We start from the raw sequence: 13,224 nt of genomic DNA, 5'->3' as shown, positions 1-13,224 counted from the left end.
CTGTGATCCGATGAGATCTAGGCGAAACGAGGGGCTCATATGAGACGAACGTCACGCAAACTAAATCTACGGCCGCCATCTGAACGACGGATGCTTCCAGTCCAAATCATTCTCCTCCTCAGACGAAACGCTGCTCAGCTCCTCCTCCGCAACCCGCCCCTCGCGCCGGCGGTTGTCCCGGTTCATCCAGATCAGCGTCACCGTCGACAGCACCAAAATCGTGCTGATCGTCGCCAGGTTGAGCCCGTTGCCGATCTTGTAGTCCGGCGCGTCCCACGGCAAAAACGCCCACGTGCTGACGAGCCCGCCGCAGTTGCCCAGCATCACGTTCGTGCCGATGGCCGCGCTGCGCGCCGTGTCCGACACGACGTTGGCCGACGCTTGCGCATTCGTGAGCGCGCCGAGCGCGAAGACGGACGAGGTGATGAGGAAGGTGGCGCCGTAGCGCACCTTGAGCTCGTGGCTGGCGAGGAAAAGGATGTAGCCGACCATGGCGAGCGGGCACGAGCAGATGAAGAAGATCTGGCGGCGGTCCATGCGCCAGCTGAGCCAGGGCAGGAGGACCGTGAAGAAGGCGCCGACGATGTAGGGCGGGACTGTGAAGAGCTGCTGGCGCTCGACGGAGGAGCCCGGGAAGATGCCCTTGACGATGGTGGGGAGGAAGAAGGCGAGCCCCTGGACGGTGACGTTATTGAGCAGAAAGACGAAGGCGGTGGAGAGCACCACGGGGTTGAAGATGCCGCGGCGCAGCTTGCGGGTGTCCATCTTGTCGAGGAGGTGCGCCTGGCCGACGCGCTCGGAGCGGACGCGGGCCTCGGCGAGCTCCTTCTCGGCGGCGGTGAGCCAGCGGGCGGAGGCAGGGCGATCGGTCAAGGTGATGAAGCCGAGGAGGCCGAGGCCGATGGTGATGATGCCCTCGATAGCGAAGATCATGCGCCAGGTGTGCAGGCCACCGAAGTGCGGGAGGCGGAGGATGGCGGAGGCGAGGAGGCCACCAAAGGCGCCGGCGAGGGGGGCCATGACGATGTAGAGGGAGAGGCGGAAGGCAAGCTCGGAGCGGCGGTACCAGCGGGAGAGGTAGTAGGCAATACCCGGCATCATGCCTGGTCATGTCAGTATTGCGATGTGATGGACGGATGTTTTGCGTTGTGCTAACCTGCTTCAAAGATTCCGAGGAGGAAACGGACGCCCATCGCCTGGGGGACTGTGTGCACAAAGGCTGTGCCGAGCGAGCAGATGCCAAAGAGCAGCGTGATAAGCGGGATGAACCATCCTGGGCCGACGAGCTTGCAGAGAATGTTTGAGGGAATTTCGAAAATGATGTAGGAGATGTAGAAGACGGATAGCGTGCCGTTGTAATCGTAGCCTTTCATGCCCAGGTCTGTCTCGAAACCAGCGATACGGGCATTGCCTGAGGCGGGTTAGCTTGGCTGGCGGACGTGATCACGGGAACGAAACTAACCGATGTTGGCTCTGTCGATGAAGCAAAAAAGGTACAGCAGGCTGACGGTCGGGACGATGGCCAGGTCGATTTTGAGTCGGAGCTTCCGCTCGGCGGCCCGATCGTACACGAACTCTTCCGGCTGACTCCTGTGACGGTGTTAGTGGGATCCATCCGGGTGGTTGTAGGTTGCTGGCGGTGTTTACTTCTCCAGGTCCGGCCTCTTGAACTCCGAAGATATCGTCTGGCCCATGTTTGCGTTGATGTTGTCGATGTTCTCGACAACCGGCTTGTCGTTACTCATTTTGACGGGAAAGAGGGGGTCTCCTCCTTGGAGACCGTCTCTTGCAAGCGAAAATTCTCGGTTCTTGGCGGAGCAGTCACGGCGGTGACCGGGGGCGGCAGCGCTGGTGGAGCTCGGAAATTCGGCTGGGGGGTGGTACGGCCTTACTCAATACCGAGAGATGGAGCAAAGCTGTTGTGTAATGAGAACGTGCAGAGATGAGGGCTCAGGGTCCACGAAGATGGAGCAAGATCTCGCAGGGACGTGTCGATGTTTCTATACTTCGCGGCCACAACCACAAACAACACCCCTGGTCGTCTTTTCCCCCAGATTTGGGTGTGAGTGGAGAGCGCCGTGGCGGCGCGGCGGCGTACCCCAGACGGCTTCTCCCACACGCAACGCGGGGTAAGAACATCCACCAGCCCGGGAGGCGTAGGTCATCAATTTGCATCGGATGCCAGCTCGGGAGACGTCCAAGGCCAATCCGATTGCATCGCAATTGGCCCACGCCCGAGCCCTGGCTAGCCGGCGTCCTCGTTTCCTCTCCCACCTTGGCCAGTGAGGGTGGTGCTTCTGGTGATGACGTGGTAAGGGAACGGCAATGATCTGCCTAGACCGTTGCAACGGCCTCTGGGTTTCAGGGATGGCAGGATGCAGGTGTGATGAAATGAAGATGGCGGGTGTTTGTTTACGCGTTTCTTCTCCTGTGATTGAGCTGCAGCAGCACTGTTGAATGTGACACCGATGCTTCTGAAGACTGGAGCTCTGATAAGCAAAATGCGACAGACAAGCTGCACGTTCTGAAAGGAGAAGCTCGCAATAGACTTTTCGCTTTTTGATGCTGTCTTGCAAACGGGATTGCGGCGTCCTCGCACATTGAACTAGCCAATGCTCGGCGCGACTGTGGAGGAATGCAGATCGGAACCCATTCCCTTTTCTCGTTTCGGGATGAAAAGTCGGCACTCGACATCGGCAACCGGCGCACCCTTGGTGCTTGAGGTTCATCTGCCTTTATCCGATGGGATAGTCCAGGCCAGAGCTCCCAAGGGTGGCAGCCATTTCTGCTTGATGCCAGGGGTGGCCAGGTAAGCTGTAGCTCGGTCCTCCAATAAGACACCCTCCAGCAGCACCCATCCTGAGGACGAAATGCTCAAGGGCACACATGTCAACTGCCACATTGCAGCCGCAGGATCAACAGCCTTGAAGCCAAGTCTCGACGTTGGCGATTGCTTGTCGGTGGGAATGCGGTCGCGGCCAGCGCCAGAGGGGGCACACGCCGAATTCGAGACAAATCTCCGGGTTTTCCGGCTGCGCGTGTCCAAGTCTGGCGTCCGAATGCTTCCTTCTGCAGGTTGAGTCGAGTCAAGTCTCAGCTGCCTAGATGGTCGACCTGGAGTGCTCGTGTTTCTTGGGGCCGGCTTTCCCGCGCGTTGTTCGGCCGGTTGCGGTGTCTCAGTGGAGCAACGGAGGGGTCTGAGGGTCCGGGATATCCGATCCGGGCAGATTTATAACAATCTCAGGGCACCGTCGCAATCCCCAACAAATGCAAGTCGAGCCTCTCAAAAATGATATCTCGAACTGTTGAAAGATGCGATGGAATGGTTGCAGATGGCCCCTCGCAAAAGCCCCATATCGGTGTGACAGCCCTCGGACCGATTGGATGCTGTCGCAGTATTGCTGCTTCAGGGAAGGGACGGAGGGAGGGCAATGGCGGCACTTGCCGTCATGCGAGACTCATAAACCTGGGCCAGACACAAGCAGCCGTTGAGTAGCCGGCCTCATTGCGTTCTCAGGTGCATCGCGGCTTCTTGCCTCGTCTGGGACGTTCCTTTCGGCATATGCCCATCGCGTTCTGGGGCTCTCGGAGTTGTGCAGGTGCCCCGCGGACCATGCTGCCTCGGAAAGCTGTCGTCCGGAACTCGTAACTCGGAATATCGTAAGCAAGCTGTGGGTATGCCGCAGACGGAGAGACGTAAGGAAAACCCCGTGGGACAAACGTCGACCGGATGGAGGTAAGCTTAACGGCGGCAGCACGTGGAGGCGGCCCGCGTCGTTGGGCTGGGGCCGTCACACGGATCCGTCAGGCCGTATTTCTCGGGGGCCTCGATGTGCCATCAGAGTAGGCATGTTGTGTGGTCGATGGCAGCGATAGGAAGTCCCAAGAACCAGTTCAAACCCGTGTTTGTGCTCCCCGGTTCTCGCAAAAGGTGGCTGTTGACGATCATCGAGACAGACCAATGCGAGGCGGTTTGATCCTTCGATGGCCTTCTGGTGCTTCAGCAGGTGTCGTAAGGCGTGACTCGGACACCCGCGCAGGAACGGTGCCCTGGTATTTTCGGTCGAACACGTCGAGAAAAACCTTAGGTCCAAGGTTTGGTGTTTGACACGAGAACCAGACGATGTTTGCTTCGGCCGGGAGCCCGGTGGTCAAGCCGGTCGACCTGGGGCAGACCCAGCGCTCAGTGGACACCATCAATGCCCAGGCCTGGATCCACCCTGTCGGCTCGTAACCACGTGCCCGCCAGTCAAGTCTGTTCTTATCTGCTATCGCAATTACCTAAGCAGATAGCCGAGAAAGATAACACACCCCGGCTTTTCTACCATCGAGGTACGTACTGCACGGTCGTCCGCTGAGGTACCTAAGCTTATTCGAGATCGGTTCTCCTCCTCTCCTTCTCTTCCTACGCGCAAATGGCATTTGTCCAGTGTCTTTTCCAATCCAATCCACACTTCTAATTCCATCGCCAACAGAGTCATGACGCACATATCAGCCGTTCCAGCCGATTGGAATCAGTTTGGAATTGACAGCCTGCACCACCGTCGATGGCACACGGCCACACCTCGAGGACAATGCCAAAATCACAAGCATAATGCCACAAATACACCATCGCCTAGAATAGGAACACCCCGGCACCAAGAGCGATCAGTCGTCCAATAGGGCCGCCATCGGGCACACAACGTCGCTTCCTCGGTGGAGATTCGCAATCAACCTAGGGCTCCTACGCGTCCCAGGGCTTCCTCAGGCCCTTCTTGCGGCTTCCAAGTCCCCAGGCGCCTCAGAAACCCCCCTTGCCCGGGTCTTATCGCTGCCGCTGCTAAGACGCTGCCGCCCTGCGTGCTGCTTGGTAGGGGGCCCGTAGCCTGGTTGGGCGATGGACGCAGCGCACTGACTGGAGGCAGACTCGGTGCCCGACGTCATCGAGCATGGTGGCGGTCAAGTCCATCCCCGCCCGCCAGAGAGCTCAACAACTCACGCTGGCCGGCGCAGCTGCAGCAACAGTGAGGCGGCCGCACTGTGACGACAGCGCGACAGATTCCAGTGTCGAGAAGCATTCCGCGGTTGAGGCTGAGGTGAAGAGGCCACGAAAGGGGGGGAGGGACTGAGGGACCGACGAGACGCGTTGCGAGGCCACCAGAAAGAAGCAGACGCTGAGGGCGACGGACGAGACGTCCCGCGGTCCAAAAGTCCAGACGAGACAACTGACAGCCCACCCTCGCCAAACCCGCCGTCAAACGAGAGAATTAACCTCTTTCCGCCCATCCATCCGCCGACCGGCATCCCCAGCATCCCCCACTCTCCGTCGATCTGTTCAAGCCCAACAACGGGGTCGTGGTCCATGGATCACCCGGGGGCGATGGGCGAAGATTTCACCCTCATTTCAGTCTCTTTCCCCGTCGATGGCTGCCCAAGCGGCGACTGTCAGGTTCGAATCGCGAACAAAAGCGGGTTAACCAACTGAGGCTAAAGGACGCGATGGACCGGGTCTGGAATGGTCAAAGGCTGGAATGGAAGCGAAAGGCAACGACACGGGCCTTGGTGGGCTGCTGTCTGCAAGGAGTAGCCTTGTTGCTGCAGCCCCCGACTTCCCACCAAGTTTGGACGACGGTCGCAACGGCTCGATATGGCGCTGATGGCTACTGTTAAAGCCCGGCAATCACTGCCCCTCTGTGCGGTGATGGCATTTCACGAACCGGAGCTTGTCTGACGATGAAACAGGCTTTGCTTCTCGAGTTCGGACGCAGATTCGCATCCTAATTGGTGTCTGTTTGCGGCATGCGGGAGAGCAACGGTCCATCCCTCGTTGGCAGCTCTAACAGCCGGCATCTCTGCCCTACCACCCGTTCTTCCCACCACCAAGTTGCACCATCCAGACGCCAGACGCCAGACGAGCCGGGATCATCGCTTCAACGAGGCATCACCAACACCCACCATCCTCCCCGCTGCCACCGGCGTCGATTTTCCAAAGCAGCCCCTGCCCCGGCTTCCGTCGTCAAAAAGCCTGCTTTGGCTCTCCACCAAGAATCTCCGTCGTGCCCAAAGACTAAATCTACAATTACAAAAACGCTTCAGCTCGCCCAGCCCCCTTCTTTTTCTCGAATGATCTCTTCTCTCAAGGACCCTTAAAGCGACCATAAGGCTGTCATCTCTCCCCCCCAGGAGCAGCAGTAGCAGCAGCAACAGCAACAGCAGCAGTTCGAAAGCTCTTGTCGTCCAGTACGAGGGAGCAGTGTCGAGACCCAGGACCGTCCATCATCGGGTCTAGGTCACAGGTCCAGTTCGGTGAGGTCAGCTGGCATACTCGTGGGCTTTCCTGGCCTTGCATCGACTTCTCATAGGCCGGCTACCACTCACGTCTACCACCACACGAGGCGACTCTTGCTGGAACACCCAGTCATCCAGCCAGTCCCGTCGGTCTTGCATCACATCACCCGTTATCGAGCCCCATCGCTCGTCGGTCATCGGCTCAGCCAGCCAAAGGGGTCTCTCTGCCTCCCCCCGCGCCTCTCGCTCATCGCCGGAAACTCGCACTGCCACTGTTACAGTGTCGCAGCATCTGGACCCTTGGCCTTAAAGCAACTACGGTACTCGCACGCCACGCAACGCAGGGCGGTACACTATTCTATTATCCAATCCATACCCACACTGGACCACTGAACAAGGCGGGTCAACGGTCTTCACCGACACTACCAGCGCTATTGGCCCGGCTCGCTCGCGTTAGAGGGAACATTCCACCACTACGCAGCACAGCACACATAATCCCGCTTTTCCCCCTCTTCTCTCGCTCTTTCCCTTTTGAAGTGTCGTCATCGCTCTGAAATCTGGGATCCCGCAAAACGAACACTCAGCATTTCTCCCGGATTCACCACCACGAACTTCTGCCATCACCCGACCATTCCACCGCCTAAAGGACACCGTCAGTAAACACCCGGTCCTCCTCTAGCGACAACCACGTTTTTTCTGCGAATTTTGTGATACCCTAACCCGACTTTATTTCGTCTCCAAATCCACCCATACATACGTTTCAACTGCCCACAATGGCCGGCCGCGCTGAACGCTGGGACCGCGACCGCTTCATGTACGAGCGGGAGCGTGACCGCAACTACGGAGACGACCGCCGCTTTTTCGATGAACGCAGCCGCTTCGAGGAGCGCGACGACTACAGAGATTACCCGCCCCCTCGCCGTGGCAGGGAACACTCCGATGAGCGTTACGACCGTAGCGAACGTGGATCCCGCCGCGGCGGCTACGACGAGGAAATCGTTCGGGACCGCCGCTACTATGAAGAGGATCGTTACGCTCCTGGGCCCCCTGGACCCCCTGGACCCCCTGGACCCCCTGGACCTGGACCTCGCCGTGGTGAGCCTTTTGATCGCGAATTCGATCGTCGTCTGCACCTTGAAAGAGAGCGCCGCAGCCCTTCTCCCATCCGCCGCCCGACCATGGTCCGCCGTCAATCATCCCTCGACACTTACGACCGCAAACCCCTCCCTCGCTTCTGGGAGGAGCGCCGTGAGGAGTATCCGGTTCCTGTCCGCAGAGAAGACATCCGCCGCGAGGACTACAGGGCGCCGCCTTACGTCCCCATCCCGCTGCCCCGCAGCCGTCAGCTCGCTTCTGCACCTTCCCAGCGCTACGAGGAAATCCAGATTGCCGAGCCAGGATTTTACGGCGATGAGGAATACAGGGACATGCCCGAGCGAGTGAAGGAGCGCGAGGTCGTACGGTCGCGCAGACGCAGAGACCGCAGCAGAGAGTCCAAGGTCTCGAGATCCACCAGGACAAAGTCGCATAGAAGCAGCTCCAGGTCCAGCAGCACCTCAAGCAGGTCGACCAGCACGAGCGGTGCCACGACCATCCGCAGCGAGTACCCGAAGAAGGGCAAGACTCGTATTCCTGCCCGCCTCGTTTCCAAGAGGGCCCTCATCGACTTGGGATACCCCTACCTTGAGGAGGTGAGTTTCTTTGTGCCGCTCACCGCATCAAACAGCCGACTAACGCCTGCAGGGTAATACCGTCATCGTTCTCAAGGCCCTCGGCCAGGACAACATCGATGAGCTCCTCAAGTTGAGTGAGGAGTACAAGCAGAGTCAGTAGCCTCATTTCAAAGTTCGTTGCATCTTTCTGACATGATGTAGGTGAGATGGAAATTGCCGCAGCTCGCTCTTCCGCTGGCAGAATCGAGGAGCGCCACGAGGAGATTTACACCATTCCCCCGCCCGTGGCCGCGCTCCCGCCGCCTCCGCCCGCCTCTGTCCACGCTCCTCCCCCACCACCCCCCGTTGTAGTAGCACCTAGCGCGCCTCCCACGGTGATCGCTGCTCCAGCACCGCCGCCGCCCGCCCCCGTGGTTGTTGAGGCGCCGCCGCCACCACCCCCAGCCCCCGTCGAGGAGGTTTATGAGAGGAAGAAGACAACGATCGTTCGTGACGTCTCACCTGCCCGCTCGTACACTACGACGACCTCAGGCACGACCGGCACCGTCTACGAGCGCCGTGAAATCAGCGAGGAAATCCCCATCGGACCCATGGCCATCGCCGAGCGCCGGCGCAGCCGCTCCCGCTCTCGCTCCCGCAAGAACATCCGCAGCGAGATCAAGGCCCTCGAGGCCGAGCTGCACGCACGCAAACACGGCCGCGCTCACTCCCACGGCCGTGAGCTCGTCCGCGCGGAGCAGATGCCCGACGGAGCCGTCGTGCTCTTCGAGGAGAAGGTCGAGAAGGTGGAGGAGCCGCGACGCGGGGTGCGGATTGAGAAGGACAAGAAAGGTAGGATGGCCATCAGCGTACCAAAGTACTACTAAGGTGCGCGTCATCTGTTGTACACCGGCGTCTTGTCGCAAAACATGTGGACTGACAATGGTCTCTTCAACAGGTCCTCCCCCGAAGCTCATGCGCGCCATGCTGGCGACCCTCACGTAAGGGCGCCACTCACCGCCTCGCTGCTTCGCGGCCGACGCAAATTGTATGAATATCACACAAGACGAGCTACAGACCTCATCTATGAAGAGACGGACCATTTTTGTTGCATTTATTTATACCGGAATCTGGGATCTGGCATGGCGATATCATACTCCTATTATTACCCTATAGAAAAAAAGGACAATGGGTTTGGAATTTTGAATAGGATACATGTTTACGAGTATGGAACTTTTGGCGGCGAACCGACGCACGGGCGGTTGCGATTGAGGGAAGGCCTGACGGGCTTTTCGCTTCGTCCAGGTGGATGAAGACCTCTTTCTTACACGTCTTATAATGAATTTACGATTTTAAACTTCACTTCTTGCTTAAAGAGACATCGATTGTGAGCGATTTTGCTGAGACCGAACCTTGAGTGAGATTTCACTTGAGTTCCGGCACATCTCAGGTGAGATTCGGTCTCACATGAGACGCAGCGTACCTGTCCTAGCGGACCTACAGTAAGTACATGGCGTGCGGAGATGTAGCCAATCAATGCAGATTAACTGGAGGCACAAGGTAGGGTTGTTTAGTCGCACCCGGTGGGATAATATTTGACCTCAAAAGACCTTCTTGTCATACATTCACGTCGCTACTGTTTCTCATTTCTTCTCTAGTTTCCTTATCCGTATTGCTGCAACTCTGGCAACGCAATTCTCTAGTAGAAACATGAGGGTATCCTTGTCCTCTATGCGACTCTTGACACTGTTGCCGTCGCTGAGAGCTACTACGGCCGACTTTCTGAAGCTCTATCACCTCTCTCATATTTTCCGCTCTAGGAACCTTGTTCGTATCGCCTCCAGAGCCGTTGGTGGACAGAGCCGAGGTGCGACATCACGCTGACAATTTAGCACTAATTTATCATCAGCAGTTGCATGGCGAGAAGTCTGGGTGGGAGATCTTACGCAAGCACCAAACTAGAAGTCAAAAGTCAGCAATTGTTCGAACCATAGAGAGAACCTTGAAGTTTGGACTTACACCGGGAGCATCGCCTCCACCCTTGCTCTTAACCACGTTTCCGTTGCTGTCGGTCACGGTGCAGGTTCCTGTCACGGTGGTGCATTGGCGGTGGACGGGGAAACCGGCGGCGAGACCGGGGTCCTCGGTGATCCAGTCGGGATACATGCACTGCGACTTCGATCAGTGATCTAAACTTCGTTTCCAGCTCAGATTGGGCTGGGATTTGTGAGTCGTACGCAGTAGACATTTTGACCCTAGACAATAAGTTAGCGCGACGTTGTAGAGAGCTTTGGAATGAGGGACTTACGTTTCCACAATCGTTGAGTTGAGGGACCTGGTCGGTGCCGTAGTTGCAGTACATGTTTGGGTTATTCCATTGGCCGCGGACGACGGCCAATGCGCCTAGGTACATGATGAATGAGATTGCGCGGATGGACATCTTGTGAGCTCGAGGTGTTTTGAGGGTAAGAGAGATCAGGAGGGGGAGTTGCGCAACTCAGAAGGTTAAGAAACCTCAGATCTTATGTCTAGAGCAGACTTTTAAATATAGCAACCGGACTTAGTTGCGAGCACATCACAATACTATTTCTATATTTTACTTTCTTGGTTAATCACCTAGACTTTGTCATAGTTAGGCACAGCACAGCCCTGATTCATGTTGTGGCAGGGTTCATGTTTGCAGATCACGCGGCGCGCCCGTAGCTTCTGTAAAAATCACTTGAAGAAATATTCGCCGAAGATGTATGCATGCTTTGTTGCAGGGCAAAACACAAATAAGTTGCTATCACTATGAGTAGACTGAGCGACTGGCAGGAACATGATGAAGAGGTTGCGGTATTCAGGCTCTGAACACGGAGTAGTAGCCTGTCCCCTGAAAGCACCAACACCGTGCATGTTGTCTCCCGGAGTTGATCCGGAAGCAAGAGTTGTCAAACCGGTTGTTGCAAGTGCTCACTTGTTGGTGTCAAAAGATCCAAAACCCCAAAGATGAAGGCCGCAACATGATCAACACCTCAAGGACGACCATCTCCCCAGTCACCGCCCGGCAGCAAAGCCCAGCGCCCAAAACGGAGACCTCCCCTCCGCGAACGTGACGTCCAATTTCCGTCCCGTCTCATCCCAGTCCACCCTCACCCTATTTTGCTTCAACGCTCCACCCTCACCACTCTACCCCACACACGCTGTGCGGTTCAATCGGCACCTGTTCGGACGACGGGGAGGGAGAACGATGCGATGAACCCCCCTTGACAGAAAGCTTCTCGCAAGTTGAGACAATCATTGCCGTATTTTTCAAAGGACTGCTTAACTCCGCGAGGTTGGGATAGAGAATGCAGCTCGCAGACGCAGGGAGCCGACATACCCACCCTGCCAGGGGAAAAAAAGAAACCTCCTTCGGAGCGCCATGCCGGCGCCTTTCCCAACGGAGCCCGTCCGAGCACCCCGGAGCCCACCGTACCCCCGATTGCTTGCTTCCGTGTAAATTGAGGGGGCCGCCATCTGGGGCGACGTGAGATGTAGATTAAACGTTTCCCCCTTGGTGATATTCCTTTCATCGTTTATTAATCCCCCAGGTTTCCTGTCGATCTTCCTGAGCCTATCACCCATCCCACCGGCTTCTTTCGTTTTTTCGTATCGATTTCGTATCGGACGCCGTTCGTTTTTATTTAGACATTCATTCGTTTCTGTGAGGTCGTGTTTCATTGTGCTGGGTTCACGATGAAATCTCAAATCTTGACAACAGGGCTGCTCGCCGCGGGCGTGAGTGCCGCCGCGACGGAGAAGAGGGCTTGCACCGCCACGGCAGAGTGGCCTGGCTTCGCCGGCATCAAGCACGCTTTCGTCTTGTAAGTCGGCCCCCATCTCTTAGACGCAACAATAGTAAAACATCCTTGCCCGGAATACTGACCTCGCAAACCACAGCGGCGACTCCTACTCCCAAACAGGCTTCAACACCTCCCTCGCCGCGCCCTCCGCCGCCAACCCGCTCGGCAACCCGTCTTACCCCGGCTGGACCTCGTGCAACGGGCCGAACTGGGTCGACTACCTCACCGTCAAGCACAACGCCTCGCTGCTGTACACGTACAACCTCGCCTACGGCGGCGCGACCGTCGATGCGGCGCTGGTCAAGCCGTACGCCGACACCGTCCTCACGCTCAAGGACCAGGTGTCCGGGCTCTTCAACGCGTCGTACGCTGCGCGCACGGCGCCCGCGTGGACTGGCGCAGATACCGTCTTCGCCTTCTGGATCGGTGTGAACGACATCGGCAACTCGTACTGGAACGGCGCCGACTCGACGGGTCCGCTGAACGACAAGATCGTCGGCGTGTATGAGGGCTTAGCCAAGGAGATCTGGGAGGCTGGCGGGCGGAACTTTGTGTGGTTGAGCGTGCCGCCTGTGGACCGCACGCCGATGCTGACTGCGGAGAGCGCGGACGCGCAGAAGCTTTGCAAGGAGGACGTGGCGGATTTCAACACCAAGATTGCCGCGATGGCGAAAAACGCGACGGCGTGGGAGGGGGTGAATGCGTGGGTTGTGGATGCGAATGGGGTGTTTGAGGGGGCGATTGAGGAGCCCGGGAAGTTTGCGAGTACGGCGGGGTTGAAGAACACGACGGCGTATTGTGAGGCGTATGAGAAGTAAGTTCTTTTGATCCTGAGATGAGATGAGAGATGGGATGCTGACTTTGGGATAGTGGTACTGATGCGCAGGATACTCTGGTTGCGAGCTGTGGTGTGCCTGTGAATGAGTACTTTTGGCTGAACACCCTGCACCCTACCTATCCCATCCACGATGCGGTTGCGGAGACAGTTGCGGATGCGTTGGTTGCGGGACCGAACGTTTGCTGAGGCTGAAAGAAAAATTGAGATTCTTGTAGTTACTTTGACAGATGTGTACATAAGTATGGACAAAAAGGAATGCAGCGCTTGTCATTGGATTATGCTTTGGCTGTGGGTGACACGAAAATAAGCTTGATTGAAGCTTAAAAACGACCAGACTTCATGTCGACTAGGTCTCGGCCCGGGAAGCGACCACGCAGCCCGCCTTTGGGTGACCCGACATTGGCGTTCATCAATTAGCCTGCGATGTGGCCGTATAAGAGGAAGAGTCAGTCCCATGCTTCGTTTAACATGACCAAATGTGGGAGATGCTGGGTGGATCATGGATCAAGACTGATCAGCGACACAGGCGAGGGACTTGGCCATGCACAAGCAGGGCGCAGTGGGAAGCTGAAATTAGCACGCGACGACTTGAAAAGCAGTGAATTGGTCTACCTATGGGCTATACGGGTCCTTACTTTGCTGT

At 57.2% G+C, this 13,224-nt stretch overlaps 4 protein-coding genes across 4 annotated transcripts; 2 read left to right on the top strand and 2 right to left on the bottom strand.

Annotated features, from left to right (window-relative positions):
• Nucleotides 1–66: 66 nt before the first annotated feature.
• Nucleotides 67–1,745, bottom strand: CGCA056_v014137 (putative transporter; the record flags this gene model as incomplete). The annotated part of the gene is made up of 4 exons (XM_037329379.1): nt 67–1,103; nt 1,157–1,411; nt 1,463–1,590; nt 1,648–1,745. 4 exons carry the CDS (start codon nt 1,743–1,745, stop codon nt 67–69), a joined length of 1,518 nt encoding a protein of 505 aa, XP_037172400.1.
• Nucleotides 1,746–7,040: 5,295 nt separating this feature from the next.
• CGCA056_v014136 (uncharacterized protein) lies at nt 7,041–8,806 on the top strand (the record flags this gene model as incomplete). The annotated part of the gene is made up of 3 exons (XM_037329378.1): nt 7,041–7,958; nt 8,011–8,092; nt 8,142–8,806. The coding sequence occupies 3 exons, from the start codon at nt 7,041–7,043 to the stop codon at nt 8,804–8,806; spliced, it is 1,665 nt and encodes a 554-aa protein (XP_037172399.1).
• Nucleotides 8,807–9,807: 1,001 nt separating this feature from the next.
• On the bottom strand, nt 9,808–10,359 carry CGCA056_v014135 (uncharacterized protein; the record flags this gene model as incomplete). Its single annotated transcript, XM_037329377.1, has 5 exons — nt 9,808–9,813; nt 9,866–9,877; nt 9,939–10,088; nt 10,157–10,174; nt 10,228–10,359. 5 exons carry the CDS (start codon nt 10,357–10,359, stop codon nt 9,808–9,810), a joined length of 318 nt encoding a protein of 105 aa, XP_037172402.1.
• A 1,277-nt stretch (nt 10,360–11,636) lies between these two features.
• aes1-2 (Acetylesterase) lies at nt 11,637–12,767 on the top strand (the record flags this gene model as incomplete). The annotated part of the gene is made up of 3 exons (XM_037329376.1): nt 11,637–11,764; nt 11,841–12,557; nt 12,614–12,767. 3 exons carry the CDS (start codon nt 11,637–11,639, stop codon nt 12,765–12,767), a joined length of 999 nt encoding a protein of 332 aa, XP_037172401.1.
• Between the last annotated feature and the right edge of the window lie 457 nt (nt 12,768–13,224).

This window comes from Colletotrichum aenigma (genome assembly GCF_013390185.1).
Source record: "Colletotrichum aenigma strain Cg56 chromosome Unknown KSG_Cg56_contig10, whole genome shotgun sequence".
In the NCBI taxonomy this organism is placed as follows: Eukaryota; Fungi; Ascomycota; class Sordariomycetes; order Glomerellales; family Glomerellaceae; genus Colletotrichum; species Colletotrichum aenigma.
This window is presented reverse-complemented; position numbering and strand designations above follow the sequence as displayed.